At 34.5% G+C, this 14,368-nt stretch overlaps 1 protein-coding gene across 2 annotated transcripts; it reads right to left on the bottom strand.

Annotated features, from left to right (window-relative positions):
• Positions 1 to 1,864: 1,864 nt before the first annotated feature.
• Positions 1,865 to 3,396, bottom strand: LOC129304027 (myb-related protein 308-like). 2 transcript variants are annotated; one of them, XM_054943647.1, is made up of 2 exons: positions 3,040 to 3,396; positions 1,865 to 2,784 (listed from the first exon to the last, which is right to left on the bottom strand). In XM_054943647.1, the coding sequence occupies exons 1-2, from the start codon at positions 3,209 to 3,211 to the stop codon at positions 2,015 to 2,017; spliced, it is 942 nt and encodes a 313-aa protein (XP_054799622.1). In that variant the 5' UTR covers positions 3,212 to 3,396; the 3' UTR covers positions 1,865 to 2,014. The 2 variants fall into 2 exon arrangements, with proteins under 2 accessions (XP_054799622.1, XP_054799623.1); XM_054943648.1 differs by having other exon boundaries at positions 1,865 to 2,781.
• Between the last annotated feature and the right edge of the window lie 10,972 nt (positions 3,397 to 14,368).

The following is a 14,368-nucleotide window of genomic DNA, read 5'->3' as shown; positions in this document are numbered from 1 at the left end:
ATAATAAATGAACTAGGATGTAGTTGAAAAAATAATTACAAAAAAATATAATTCCCTATATTCTAGATAAAAAAAAAACTTTTAAAAGATGCTCTATATTATGGTTTAGAGGGAGTGTTCCATAGTGTGCCTTATATTAAAAATTAAATAATGATTGTAAAAGATACCCTTTAATAAGGGCAAAAGGGAGTAATACTAGTTTAGGTATCATATACTCGTTATTTACAAGGCAGAGGGGTGTTTTTTATCCTATTTATATTTATCTTTATCATTTTACCCCTATTAAATGTAGGAAAATTTATTAAAATGCTAGATTATTTCATTTTAAAGTAGGTATATTTAATAAGGTAAAGTTGAAAACTTGTTAAATTTTTAAAGAAAGTTAATGAGATTTGAGTTTTTTTTTTTGGTTCTTGAAAAAATATTAAAAATCATTTATAAATAGGATTAGAGAGAGTAATTGTTTGTTAAATTATTCACTTCACGCGCGCACTGACAGAAAAGGAAGCATCATTTAAATTTAATTTAAATCCTAGTATTATATAACCTAGAGGCATGATCAGCCTTGCGTTTTGTGGAGCTCATGGAAAGAATAATGCACATGCATGATATTAAACTAATTATTATAGTTTTAACTAATGTATTATACACTACCCATCACTATTGGCGGCGTTCCATTTAATTAGTCTAAATATATTTATGAAGAGAAGCTAAAGATTCTAAAATCTTGCTGATATCAAACATCATAAATGTTTTTGTAAATTTGTTTACACGGTGTAACTTTGTTTGAGAGACTGTCGGCAACAATGTCTCAAGGTTTAACGAAGTGCTGTATATGAGAACATTAACGTGGCAGAACCGCAGAAGAGATTGATGCACCTGGCAATAACCTGGCACTCTGAAGAAAAGCAAAAGCATTCGGTCAAAATTTTAATATACAAACTTGTTAGATTGTTCAAGTGTGAGTGAACATAAAATGATTTAAGAATTCTCACATCGGATAAAATGGGACTTAACAAATATATAATAAAAAAAAAAGACTCATAAACTTGAGCCTTGAAGTTTTGAGTTAAGATGTGATGTTCTTTCGTTACTTTTGCCCATCTCTCTTCTCTTACCGTTCTCGGGCAATCGCTCCTCATTTCTAACAAAGCCATTATGAAAATTTAGGTTGACAAACCTAATTGAATCGGTAAATTATTCCCTCAGTTTTAAATTATAAGACACTTTTAGACAACATTTCACTTACTAATAAACATCATTAAATACACTTAATAACCTTATCTTTCAAAATAAAAATATAAACTTTCAAAAATATCTACCATTTAATATATTAAAAAGAGAAGAGATAAAAATTAGTTATAGAGAGAGAAAGGGTAAGTTAAAATTGATGCATTTAATGAAAACTTAATCTACTCAAAATATCTTATATTTTAGGATGGAATTTTTTTTAAAATGTCTTATAATTTAAGATGGAAAGAATATTAATTAAATTAATATATTGATTGATTTAATAAAATATTCTGTTTACAACAGGTCTAATCATAATTGGACCACAATTTTAATTATTAACTCTTAAATTAGTATATTGATGGATTCAATTTGCTACAAACCTTCACTATCTTATCTCTTCCTATATAGAGAGTTATAAACGACGCACAATGGATATGCGAGTCAAAGCCAAAATGCTATATATTCCATACCCATTTGTTTTCCTTAAAATGGAACGTATAAAAGATCAATATATCCCTGCATATTTCATAAGGGCAAAAAAGCTCGATTCTCGCTTACTCTAATGACAAAACCGATAGGAAACTATAATGAGCAACCTGCCATACTTAGTTGAAAAGCCAACACGAATAAATGCGCAAGGTTAATTACCCATATATATATATATATTAAGAACTCCTGATGCTAATTACTCCATATAGGAGATACGAAAAGCTAGCTAGTGAGCTTAACTAGTCATACGTATAGTATGAATGAAATTCAATAAATACTTCACTGCTGGCTGTCATGACGATGGCACACCCACGCCCAGAAAATCAATGAAAGGAACTTCTGTGTGTGTATCTGCTTCCTCTTGTTCCATAGAAGCTCTCGTGTTTGCAAATGCAGATGAAGTGTCGCATACATTCGTCAAGTCCTTATTTACTGTCCTATTTCTCTCATCACCACCATCACAACCAAAGACTGCTGCGTAGGGACCTGGAATAACCCTCCTGTAGTTTGGTAGAATGCTGCCATACGATGATGCAGAATTTGGATAAATTCTGTAAAGATATCTATCTGAACTTTTGGAACATTCTGAGAAGTAAATATTAAAGCAGGGGTTGAAGTAACTATTGTCCTTTCCTTGTTTCGCCATGGATGCAAAATTCCAAGAAGCCAAAGACACGGAGGGAGAATATTCTGCAATGATTCTGCTTTTATCCATGTTCCGGAAGTCAAAGAACGTTTGGGAACTAAAGATATCTTGAGATTTTGATCTTTTATTACAAGAGGAACTGTTACTGGAAGAATCATTGTAAACATCTTGGAAGACTCTCTTCCCACTCAGCTGCTGCTTGGATTGTTCTCTTTGCTTTCGTGCCATAATAACGTGCCAGTGATTCTTCACAGCGTTATCAGTTCGACCAGGAAAAAGCCTCGCTATCAGTGCCCACTTGTTCCCGTGAATGCGGTGAGCTGCCAGCAATCTTTCTTCCTCTTCTTCTGTAAACGGCCTCCTGTTAATCCTCGGATCAAGCTGATTAAACCACCTTAATCTGCAACTTTTCCCTGCTATCGGGGAATATCCCAAAACAAGATTGATTGATTAATATGATCTCGGGATTTTTATATGTAGATTAATAGACATAACTTTCACATGTATATGCTACCCACATACAGTACATCCTCAATAATATCATGCTCAGGGTAGCTGGTGCAATAATATTCAATCAAAACAAAAGCCTTTGAAGAAAAATATGACTTTGTTGGTTGGTTTTTCATGTCAAGGGAGAAATTGAAGAAATTCAATCCAAGTCAATCAATTACCTGATCTTCCTTGGAGCTTCTCAGCAATTGAATTCCAGTTCTGGGCACCGTATTGTTCTACAAGCTGCCGGAGTTTTTCATCCTCGGCTGGCCTCCAGTGACCGCGAGGACAAGTCTTGGAGTCCTGATCACCGGCTGATGAAGCAGCTGCTACAAAATTAGAATCTTCCATGGCAGATAGCGTTGGCTATTGTGGAGGGCTCCAAATTTGCTGCAATCTCGAGGGTACGGTCAAGCACGCCGGGGAGAGAAGTGGAGAAGATATATAAGAAAGTGGAAGAGATCAGGACCAGGAGATGGAAGGAAACGAAGGGGTTGGTTAACTAGGGTTGTGAGATGGGAAGTCACTTTTGTTGGCTTTACACGATATATATTGCCCCCATAAATCTATTCGTATAAATTGAGTACTCTTCTGATTTTATTTATAAAGTGCGTTCCAAAAGATTCATTTACTTTTATTTTTAAGTTGTGATTTTTTAAATAATATTTAAAAAATATTTTTAAAATTATTCTTTATAAGAAATAAAAAAATAATATAATATCATTTTTAAAATATGTCACATAAAGGCATATTTAAAATTTTACACATTTATATTTCTGTTATTTTTTTTATATTAATATTAATGAAATTAATAGAAATCACTTATAAAAAGAATGAAATAAATATTTTAACTACAATGACCATCTTGTTATGTCATCATAGGTCCCTGCAACTTCCTTATCAGATTCCTCGCTTTACTTATTCTGTTCGTTTTCAACTCCCCAACTATTCTAATGAAGACCACGGTACCACGTTATATCAAATCCATTTGTTTGGTTACCGTATAGTTTTTACTAAAGGGACGTCTCTCCTTTGATCTAAGACTCGTCAATTATTTCAATATTCCAACATCTTTCATTAATTAGTTAGTCACATACACCCAATCCCTCCAACATTAGGGCACACGAATTATCATGGTGACCTTCATTAATTAAGCAATACGATGGTTGTTGCATAATTGCCAATTTTTAGTCATGTTTAATTTAATAATAATCCTGTTATTTTCTAAAAATATATTCATAATTATTGGTCCATAACATGAATATATGGTGTGCGTCGCATGCATCTATTTCTGCCCATGTATATTGGTACGTAGAAGATTAACAATTATTTACTATAATTCTTCATGATATCACAGATTAAACATGGAGAGTATATATCAACGCAATCAATTCACCATGAGTTGACCTTTTTTTTCTTTTAGTAACATATGATCATTGACGTCTAGATGAAACATGTGCGGTAGATGAAACTCATAAGCGTGTACATGTACATATGTTAACAGTTAATGCTAACATTGATGCGCTTCAAAAGCTTCCAAATGTTCTTAGAGAGTTCAACCCACGTCATAAATGCATGGAACAACAAGCACCACTCTGACAAAAGCATGTCCTATTTGAAGTTTAATTTACCTGGCTTTCAGGTCCACCGAGAGAACTGACTTTGGCCTTGCCACCTATAATTCCCATAATTGCCAAGCGTTGTGCTCGAACACATATTGCTATTTTTATCTTCATCTTCATTATCAACAGAACATGTACTCCTTCTGTCCTCCATATACATATGTTGAGAAAATAAACTGTGTTGTTGGCTAGAGGTCAACTATTTTAACGGTTAAATTTCCTGGGATTTGATTAAAAACATCTACTAACTATAAGGAACCTGATATTGAGTGAAATTGTGAGGAATACAAGATTAATTATATTTTTCAAAAATTTAAACATGTGATATCTGAATATCGGGAAAAAAATTTCTGATTTTGTTTTATGATATAATTGTAACTAAATTTGATAAGCCATGCGATATTTGCACGTACGTGATATGTACAAGGTTAAACTAATAGGATTTTTTGTTTTATTTAATTTTGATGGGAAGGAACTGAAAGAAGTGTCATGATCAGTTAATCTTAAGGTTTAATTCAAATGACGTGGAAGTATAATATAATATCAGGAAAAGCACTTCCAAACCGTCTGCCTTTGATTTCCATGTTTCAATTCCATGCAGATGGCAAGTCAAATAGAACAGTAAAGCACGGGAAGAGATCCTCTCCTCTCCCCTTTCCATCCTCTTCTCCTCCTCTTCTTTTTTTAATCATAAGATTAATGTTTTGGAAGGTTGAGATTTGATCTTTTTTCAATTATTTCTTTTTAATTTGTATTTACTATACTTTTAAACTTTTCAAATTAAATTTTAACAGTTTTTAAATTTAATTATTTATTTTTTTATAATTTAAAATTTTATAATAATAATTTTATAAGAGATCAAATCCATACCCTTCAAATTTTAATCTTATGGTTAGAAAAGGAAAAGAATGGAAAGAGGATGGGAGGGAAAGAGGAGAGAATCCTCACCCGTAAAACACACATAATGAAGTAAATGTTATTATAATGTGCTGCTTCGCCGATTGAGATTTCATATTCCACGAAATCAGGTACTTGGCTTTCCTTCTAAATCATAAAAGTTTGCGCGAATTAACATCGAATTAAACCGCTAGACCGTATACCACGAATGTGGACACGTGGATAAACTTAATTTGATATAACGTGCCGACGGTTTCTTTCACTTTTGCGCATTCATCCAATTTGATTTTTGTATCATCTAACGACGTCCATAGTATTATATTTTGGTCTACAGTCGGTTTTAGTGCGATTATATTATATTTCAACATTGCATTTTGAGTATGTTTGAACTTCAAAACACATTCTGGGCCAAAAAAACTTCAAACCACACGTGTTTCACATGGCTTGGATTTGTGCATATTACTAGAGTAAATTAAATCAAACCTCACACACGGGCATCACTTACCCATCCAGTACACAGCATGGAGCATAGGACACACAACATTTGACTAACTCACACCCACAAACCTCACCTAAATCCTCCACCTAATTTTGGGCCTGCAGGAGACAAAACCCACAACCCCATTATCAATGGGAAGGCAGGCTTAATTTCAATATAAATAAATATGGAAGTTTTGATTAAAAATTTTAATTAGAAGCATAAAGACTAGAGAAAACATGGTTTTGTTAATGTAAAATCCTATTTTATTTCGTATTGGTGTTGATAAACTCTCAGCATAACTAACAATCTCACTATTCATCCAAGCAACTATTTCTTGGTTGGATAAAAATTAAAGTACATAATCGTCCAAGGAAATAAAATTGATCTTCAAACGTACTGGTAGTTTTGTGGTCAAAAAACCGAAAGAACTACTACACGTATTAATTCATTTCTAGAATTTTTTTAAGAGTGGATTTTAATTATGGTCTTCCTCTTGTCATTATTTGAATTGAAATTGAAACTACTTATATGCTGAACTGCTTACAGCTGGTAATCAATAGCACCCTGACCTGGCCAGGTCAGGAAGACTCAGTCCAGTCACAATTGCAAGCAAATTAGTTGCAACGAGTTATAGCTGCATAATCATAAATAATCCCCTTTAATTGAAGTCCTATACACACCCAAATTTCCATGCAGGTCTTCAAATTTCCACTCTGACCCATCGCACGGCCTGCTAACCAATATCATTCTTGCATACCACACCTGAAATTAAATAGGCTGCCGACTATATATACCATCAATTCTTAACCATTGCTTTTGGTACATGCAATCTTAATTGCATTATAAATTGAAAGAGAAAAAAAAAAGGAAAAATTAATCAATCCTTGGAGACATCAAAGGTTGATTGGTCTGGTGACCGAGGATTATCAAACTGATTACGGATGAAGAAATAAGATGAACTGTCCAAATAATTAATGGTGCAAGGAGCAATATTGCTTAACGAAGTAAAGTTGCAATAGAGGAAATAGGCCAAGTTGAGGTGGTCTCTCAAATTTGACAATGACTTCAACTAAACCCTGAAGTTCAATTCTGATATATGGATGAAATGGAATCTTAATTAAACCTATCAATAGGAAGGGGCGCTATCAAAAGGCGACAAATTTTCACTTCCTTGAAATGTAGTTTTCCTGTACCACTTTTAGTATGATTAAAGAAGATCGATACTAAGGCTCGCTAACAGCCCAAACCCTTTCTTCAAGTGGGGTCCCTATACATATGGGAGTGTTTTAAGCAACTTGAGGAGATGGACCTGACCTCAATTTGCATCAGAGTTACGGTGTAGTCAATACTCTGTCCTAGAGTTTTAGGCTCTGTAAAATTTTTAAACAAGGTAGAACATGCCACCGTTCACTGTGGGTAAAGAAAGAAGGTGATTCTATAAGGTAGAAATCTATTTTCAGTAGAGATGTTTAGGAAGTGGCCTTAACAAGTAACGTTGTTATATTATATCAGCCACGAAGTGTGTCATTTTATATATGGTTTAATTTGAAGCTAAATATAAGTATATGCCAAGGACAAGGAAGAAGTAGACAGTTTAAAAAATGATGCCTCTCTTTCTCCATGAGTTTTGCCTCTGCTTGCGTGTGTGAAGAAGAAGCATAAACAGTAGGGTTTGAAATAGCTTTCAAAGTTGCAAGAGCATTTCAGTTACTTGCACAGACAAACATCCATTTCTCTCCTTCAGCTGTCTTTATATGAAAACCATAATGTACCTCTTTCTCACACCTTCCCACGTAACCTAAGCAACCTGCCACTTTCATCATCATAACCCACACCGTAATTTGACATCAACAGCTTCTCAAATTCCTCAACAAACTACTTTGACTCTTTCTTCTCTATACAAAATTACAACCCTTCTTTAATTTCGTCATTTTCAACCAACATTGCATATTGTTACACCTTATATTATATGCTGCGGCCTTGATGTAAATTTTTTATAAGCATATTGTACTTGGTTAAGCAGCTCTAGCCAAATCGCTTTAATAAACTCTTCTAGATATTTAGCATGTAGCTTGACTGTGCAAGGGATATTTACCTACAAATTTATCCTTTCTTAGTTATCACATGCACATGCCACTTGATCATGTCGGTGGCTGAGAGCCTGAAAATGCATGAAGACGACGTCTGAATGTTCTCTGCAAATTCCCTTTGTGTTGACCATCCTGTTTTTCACTTGCTTACTAGCGGGGGTTATTCAAAGAGATACCTTTTTTTTTTTAAATTCCCATTTTTTCCAGCAGCCTTGCGACGGAAAAAGAATGAAGAACATATAAAAGTTCAAATATGCAAGACTTGACGTGTAAAATCCGACAAGCGGTGAAGTAACCCAGAAGGATAAATTTGTGAATTTGGACTCGCAATTTCGTGCTCTCGTCAGCTCACAAAACTAACATCAATAAACCCGAGTAAAATATTGCGTTTATCTTTTTCGTCTTGGAAAACATCCATATTGTGTCTAATTTTGCACGCCCTTCGTTGTGTTTAATTTTTAGGGCCAAGTACAGTTCGTTGGGGATTCTAGTGGCTTTCTTTATTGTCTCGTAGTCTCAACCGAAAGTTACGCGGTGATATGTCTCCCAGTGTTACTAGAAGGTGGCCCGAGATAACGACACCTCACCCACTGCACCCTTATTAACGGTTAAATTCTTTCCACTAAATTGTAAAATTCAGAGAGTTCTTGTCAATTTGTAGTTCGATTCATGATTATGGGCTTTGATTATTAGCACAAATTAAGAGGCCCAACAACCGAACCCGAACCAGTGAACATTGTCCATCAGTTAAGTTGAGCTTAGGGATAATTGCCTTTATGATTATTAGGATAGGATATATGGACGTCAGTTCTACGTAGCATGAGGGCTTTCGTGAGTCATGCATGCTTGCAATTTTGTTTGTTTTGATGTTTGTCAGTTTCCCCCTGAAGGAATTGGGACGACGCTTTTATTACATAACAATAGAATAGAATGACATTCTACCATCCTGGGTCCTGGCATCACAATGACATATTTACCTGCGCATGAATATCATTGATACTCAGACCATGGATAGAGCTTGGTTAATTTGATGATGATTATAACCAAAGACTGCTTGCGCGTTTAATTAAGAGCCATAATCCACCTTATTTCTTCGTTGAATTGTACCCCTAAAAAACTGCTGCAACCTTCCCATGATTTGATGTATCTGCCAAGTGTTTTCATCGATCTCTAATCATTATGAACTACACCAAATCAAATCAATAACCAGTGTTGATCATATATTCCTAGAACTTTCTGTGAGCATCTACATCAGATCACCCCTCCCATCTCCATGGGGCCGCGTCCTCATTTTATTTGTTCATTCCTTTAAATCTGATGTTTGGTACAAACCTCAACCATACACCCACCCATATTTAGCATTCTAACCACATATAAATAGTTCAGCGAATGTATTCATATATTTACATTTCAATTTAAAGTTTATTGATTATTCATGTTAATATATAACAAATATTGTATTAATGTTATCATGTTTAATTATCTGTAGAAAATTAACTTCAACTTTTCTCTTGTATTGTATTTGTCTAATGTTTAGTAAGATCATAGGTGTATAAATATATATAATTATTTTCGCTTACCATCTCTTCATATGGGGCATCCCTATACGTGCATGTAATGCCCGTTTGCTTTGTCTAGAAAATCCATTGATGAAACCTTTTTAGAACCTAAACTGTTGGGAATGTTTTATTTGGGAGGATGGAAATAACTGTTTAGGCGGAGTTAATGACTTGATGTGACTGGCCGGAGCAAGGGAGTAAATGGGCGAGGCAGTGGTTTTTTTTTTTTTTTGTGGGTACCGCAAGTCTCTGCGTCTGGCAAGAGACAACGGTTTTAGTGGTGGTGGCCTGCTGGGCTTAGTTGTTTTGGACTTTTGGGCTATAGACTTCCATTAGATGCCCCAGCTTTTACAGAAAGGTCAGATTTGGGCTAGTTAATCACCGGCCCATCCCGAACCAACAATCAAAGAGGCGGCGCACTCACTCCTTCGATTGTCAAATTCATTTGTCTCTCTTTTTTTTTAGGCAAAATTAAATACTCATCTCTCTCTTTTTCAATAAAATTATTTCATTGTAAGATTTTTTTAATTTTAATTTCTCTCTCTGATTATTTATGTAATTTTGATGGATGCACAATTCTTATGTGATCTATATAATTAGTTGCACCTATAACTGTTAATTAAAGCCAGCCCTTAATGAGTTATTACTTAAATGGGTTAACCCTATTAAGCCTTCTTACGTTTTAGGGCTCCATTTTAGCTAGCCCAACTCCAACTCTCAAGACTGAAGGGCTAGCCTTGAGGGTCTTGACCCCATTTTTTTCATTGTTTAATTTAAAAATTTAAAAAACACATTTAAAATCACAAAAAATTATTACATATAACATTAAATTAAGAAAAATATATTAAGACAATCCACACAATAATAAATTTAAGTCCAATAAAAAATATCAACATCACAAGATTAGCACCGATAATAATTAAATTTTGCTAGCATCATCAACTAATCTTGATGATCTTTATTGTTATCAATATCAATATAATTTAATCTTGCTCCTTAGGTTGGAGCCTGGAGGATCAATTGAAGGAGAAGGAATGATAACATACTTGACGGCTGAATGAAATGAAATTAGGGTTTTATACTTTTAGTTTTAATGGAAGCCTGGAGGATCATTTGAAGGAGAAGGAATGAGAACATACTTGACGGCCAAATGAAATGAAGTTAGGGTTTTATACTTTTAGTTTTAATGGTATTTAATTTTTTTATATTAAAATATATATATATATATATATATATAAGGGCAAGCTCTTTTATTCTAGGGCTTAAAAAGGACAGCCTTTTAAGCTTGATTTATCATTTTATGAGCCAAAGCAATGGCTAAACTCTAAATTTTTTCAAGTTTAAAAGTCTAGATTGACTACTCTAAGTGCATCTAGCAAATAATGCTTTTTGTTGTTATCACCCTTAAAAGTAAAAGTATATGCGATATAGTCTATTTATTAAAATACCTCGTTTCCATATACTAGTATCATGCTTGTGCCAATTTATTAGTTTTATCAGAATTAGATCAGATTGGCTAGTTTGAATAGTCAAACTGGGGATGAATCATAGGTCTAGGAGAGTTACAGTAGAAAATTGCTCATTTTGTGAACTGGTCAATGACAGATTGAACTGATATCGAACTGATCAAAACCAGTGGACAGACTAGTTGAACCAATCTTGCTATTTTTAAATGTTTTATTGTTTAAAATTTTAGTTCTTATTTTTGAACTAAATATGCATGTTTATACCTAATAAGCATTGGTAAATGAATAAAAATGCAAGAAATATGTATTGAATATGCATAAATGTATATATTTTAAAGCTATGAGTCATTAATTATGAAATGAGTAAATATTTTTTGAATTAAGATGATGGAACATTGATGAATATTACCTTTTCTATTTCATATTATTTTATTTGAGATTTGAAAATGCATTTTTATTATGGTTAAAGAGACAATTTGAACTCTAAATTATGAGTTCAAATGCAATTTAAACCCTAAATAAACTCATATTTGATACATTTTAAATTCTGAACAATTAAATTTAAGTCAATCTCACCCTTATCATTAAGTCTAAGTTAACTCTGTCACTTTACTCACTATGGGGCCCATCATTTTTGCTCGTACTCTCTCTTTACTTCCTCCCTTCCTCTCTTCTCCCCCTCCTCCCTCCCGACACCCTCTCTCTCTTTTTGTGTATGTGTGTGTGTCTCAATAATCTCATTCGCCATACATGGAAGAACCACGGTGTCTGAGTGACAATATCTTATTGATCTTCAATTAGTAAGACTAATAATTCAAGCTTGTAAAATTTTTAAGAAAACTAGCATAATCATTTCTCGTCAATTAAAACCTAATGTAACTTGATTTGAATTCAAATAAGAAGATCTCACCAAATGGAGGATGGTTTGTATGGTTTGTAAAGTAATTCATGGCGATTATATCATATGTGGAAAAGAAAGAACATGATGACAAATTGAAAATGATTTAAGAGCATTTTCCTTTGGATGAAATTGAGAAGGACTCATGTTGGTAGTCGACTTTTGTTATAATTGCATGCAATATTCCGAAATTAGATTTATAAGTGCCAAAGGTCATTGAAAAGCAAAAGATCAAAAATCAACTTTTACATTAACCATCGCAGCATGCATGTGCATCTTCTAGAACGATACCATGAACCATTCCATTTTATACCATTGTCTCTCCCTCCATTCTTCTACGTATTCTACGTGTAATAATAGAGAAAGGTACAATATTGCATAATGAGTTGCCAATCCAATAACTTAAACATTGTTTAGGCTCTCCAAGTACATCAAAGAAAGTCATGTTTTATTGGTTTGAACACAAAGCATGGTGAGAATAAGCTTTCAAGTTCCAATTACTAAGCTCTACCTATCTTCAACTCTTCATGCTTTTGCTTTGCCCTTTCCACTATGTCTTAATGTGATCCCAAACTTATAGGGATGGCATGGGGGACAAGAATGACAACTTCGTTGTCAAGGCATGAACTAATTTCAAGTGGTCGGTCATGATGATTTGGGCTATACGTGTAAGTGGGCTTACCTCCTGGTTCAATTTGTAGCCCTAAACACCATGGTTGTTCAATAAGCAGAGTAGTTCAACTTTGACTGCTGTAGCAATTGGCTCGAGTAGCATTGTCAATGAGGACAACGAAGGTGGTGGAGTTTGCTTAGTAGTCATCTTCTTACTACCACCACCCGACTTCTTCTTCCTAATATTGTTCTTAGCATCATTGAGACCTTGAATTGTGAAGCCATCTACCATGAAGAATGGTGTTAATGTTGGCTATAGCTATATATAAGGAATGTGAGTGGATTGAATCATAAAGAAAGAGAGAAGGCGGAGAAGTTTTTTGAAGTCCTCATTTGTCACCACTCTCTCTTTCTCAAGGTGACGGATGTTTCCTTTAAATTAATAGTAGGTGTTAGCTTGCTCTAAGTTTAATTATTTATTTTTTAAAATATATTAAATATGAGTCTAGGGTTAAAGTCACTCTTAAATTATAGTTTTAAATCCAAATTATCATTCACACTTTTTAAATATATATTATTTAAAATATATTAATTTATTTATGATTAATGAATTATGCTTCTATTATTGAAATTTAAACCAAAACTTTATTTAGTTTAATAATTAGTCTGATTTTTATAACGTTAATTTGTGTTATTGTGTTTTTTTTTTTTGGGGCCAAGGTACCATTGTTGTACATATCTCGCTCAAAGTTTGCGTCTCTCATCATGGGAAGCCGGATTCAATTTCTGCGTTGTCGGATACAGTCCACTCTGACCACTAAATTGTTTTTCATAGCCCGGGGGGTTAACTTTGCCCAAAACCGTGTCTCCACGTATAGTTCTCTGTGGTCGTCCCCTTTCCAATGGATTCATTAATTAAACATTCATCATACCTTCCAAACCAAACTCCGCTACCAGCCCCTCCCCCAGATACATTATTTTACATTATAATTATTCTATCCTATAAATATAATTAGTTGGCAGCCACGTCATTTTTTTCATGAAGCCATTTGTTCCATAGTTTATACACAGGGAGGCGTATCGGATTGATTCGCCACGATCGACCATCTCTTTCCATCTCCTTGGAATTTTCCTGCCGTCTTCCTACACACGGCGCCTCAGCTTCTCCCTTGCCTTATAACTGCCTAGTTGACGTGAATGCCCGGACATGCAGACAATTCGTCTCGACACTTTTCTACTATTGGTATATTACGCACTTCATCATTTTATGAAATAACCGACGTGATTATTAACAAGGATGAGCAAGCAAAATGGACAAAACGAGAAAGTAGATCACTGCGTGGTTAAGTGCTTCATGAGTTTTTTATGGGGGCAAAAAAAAAAAAAAAAAACTAGGGGGAGATCTCATAATGAGTGGAAGGGGTTTCAAGATTGTCAAACAGTTTGATGGTGCCATATTCCAAAGCTGATGGACTTGAATCGTTTTGGATAAGGAACGTGAATTACGAAAGAAATGAAGAGTTGTGTGGATTTCAACCTCTCGGACCAGCCTCCAATTTCCACCACCAACGACACGTTGGATTCATTTCACACAGGGAATTGCATGAACATTGGATACACTTGTCCAAACGACCACACCACGTTATTTCTAAACATTGCGGGTAGAGCTTGGAGCAACAAGCAGTTTTCACCTTTGCCGAATAACAGGGAATGTGGTCGTTTTCCGAGAAGAAGAATGATAGAGGGCGGGGCACGCGCGTCATTTCACTCTTTTCGAAGGTCCTGTTTGACTTCTAACGCGTCTGGAGAAAATCCTCCACCATTGCCTACCAAATATTGGCGTACCAAGCGAAGCGAGGTCTGAACCATGATATGCAACTTTG

The sequence above is a fragment of the Prosopis cineraria genome, unplaced genomic scaffold (assembly GCF_029017545.1).
Source record: "Prosopis cineraria cultivar Desert tree isolate PC_DT_omini unplaced genomic scaffold, ASM2901754v1 PC2, whole genome shotgun sequence".
Classification (NCBI taxonomy): domain Eukaryota; kingdom Viridiplantae; phylum Streptophyta; class Magnoliopsida; order Fabales; family Fabaceae; genus Prosopis; species Prosopis cineraria.
This window is presented reverse-complemented; position numbering and strand designations above follow the sequence as displayed.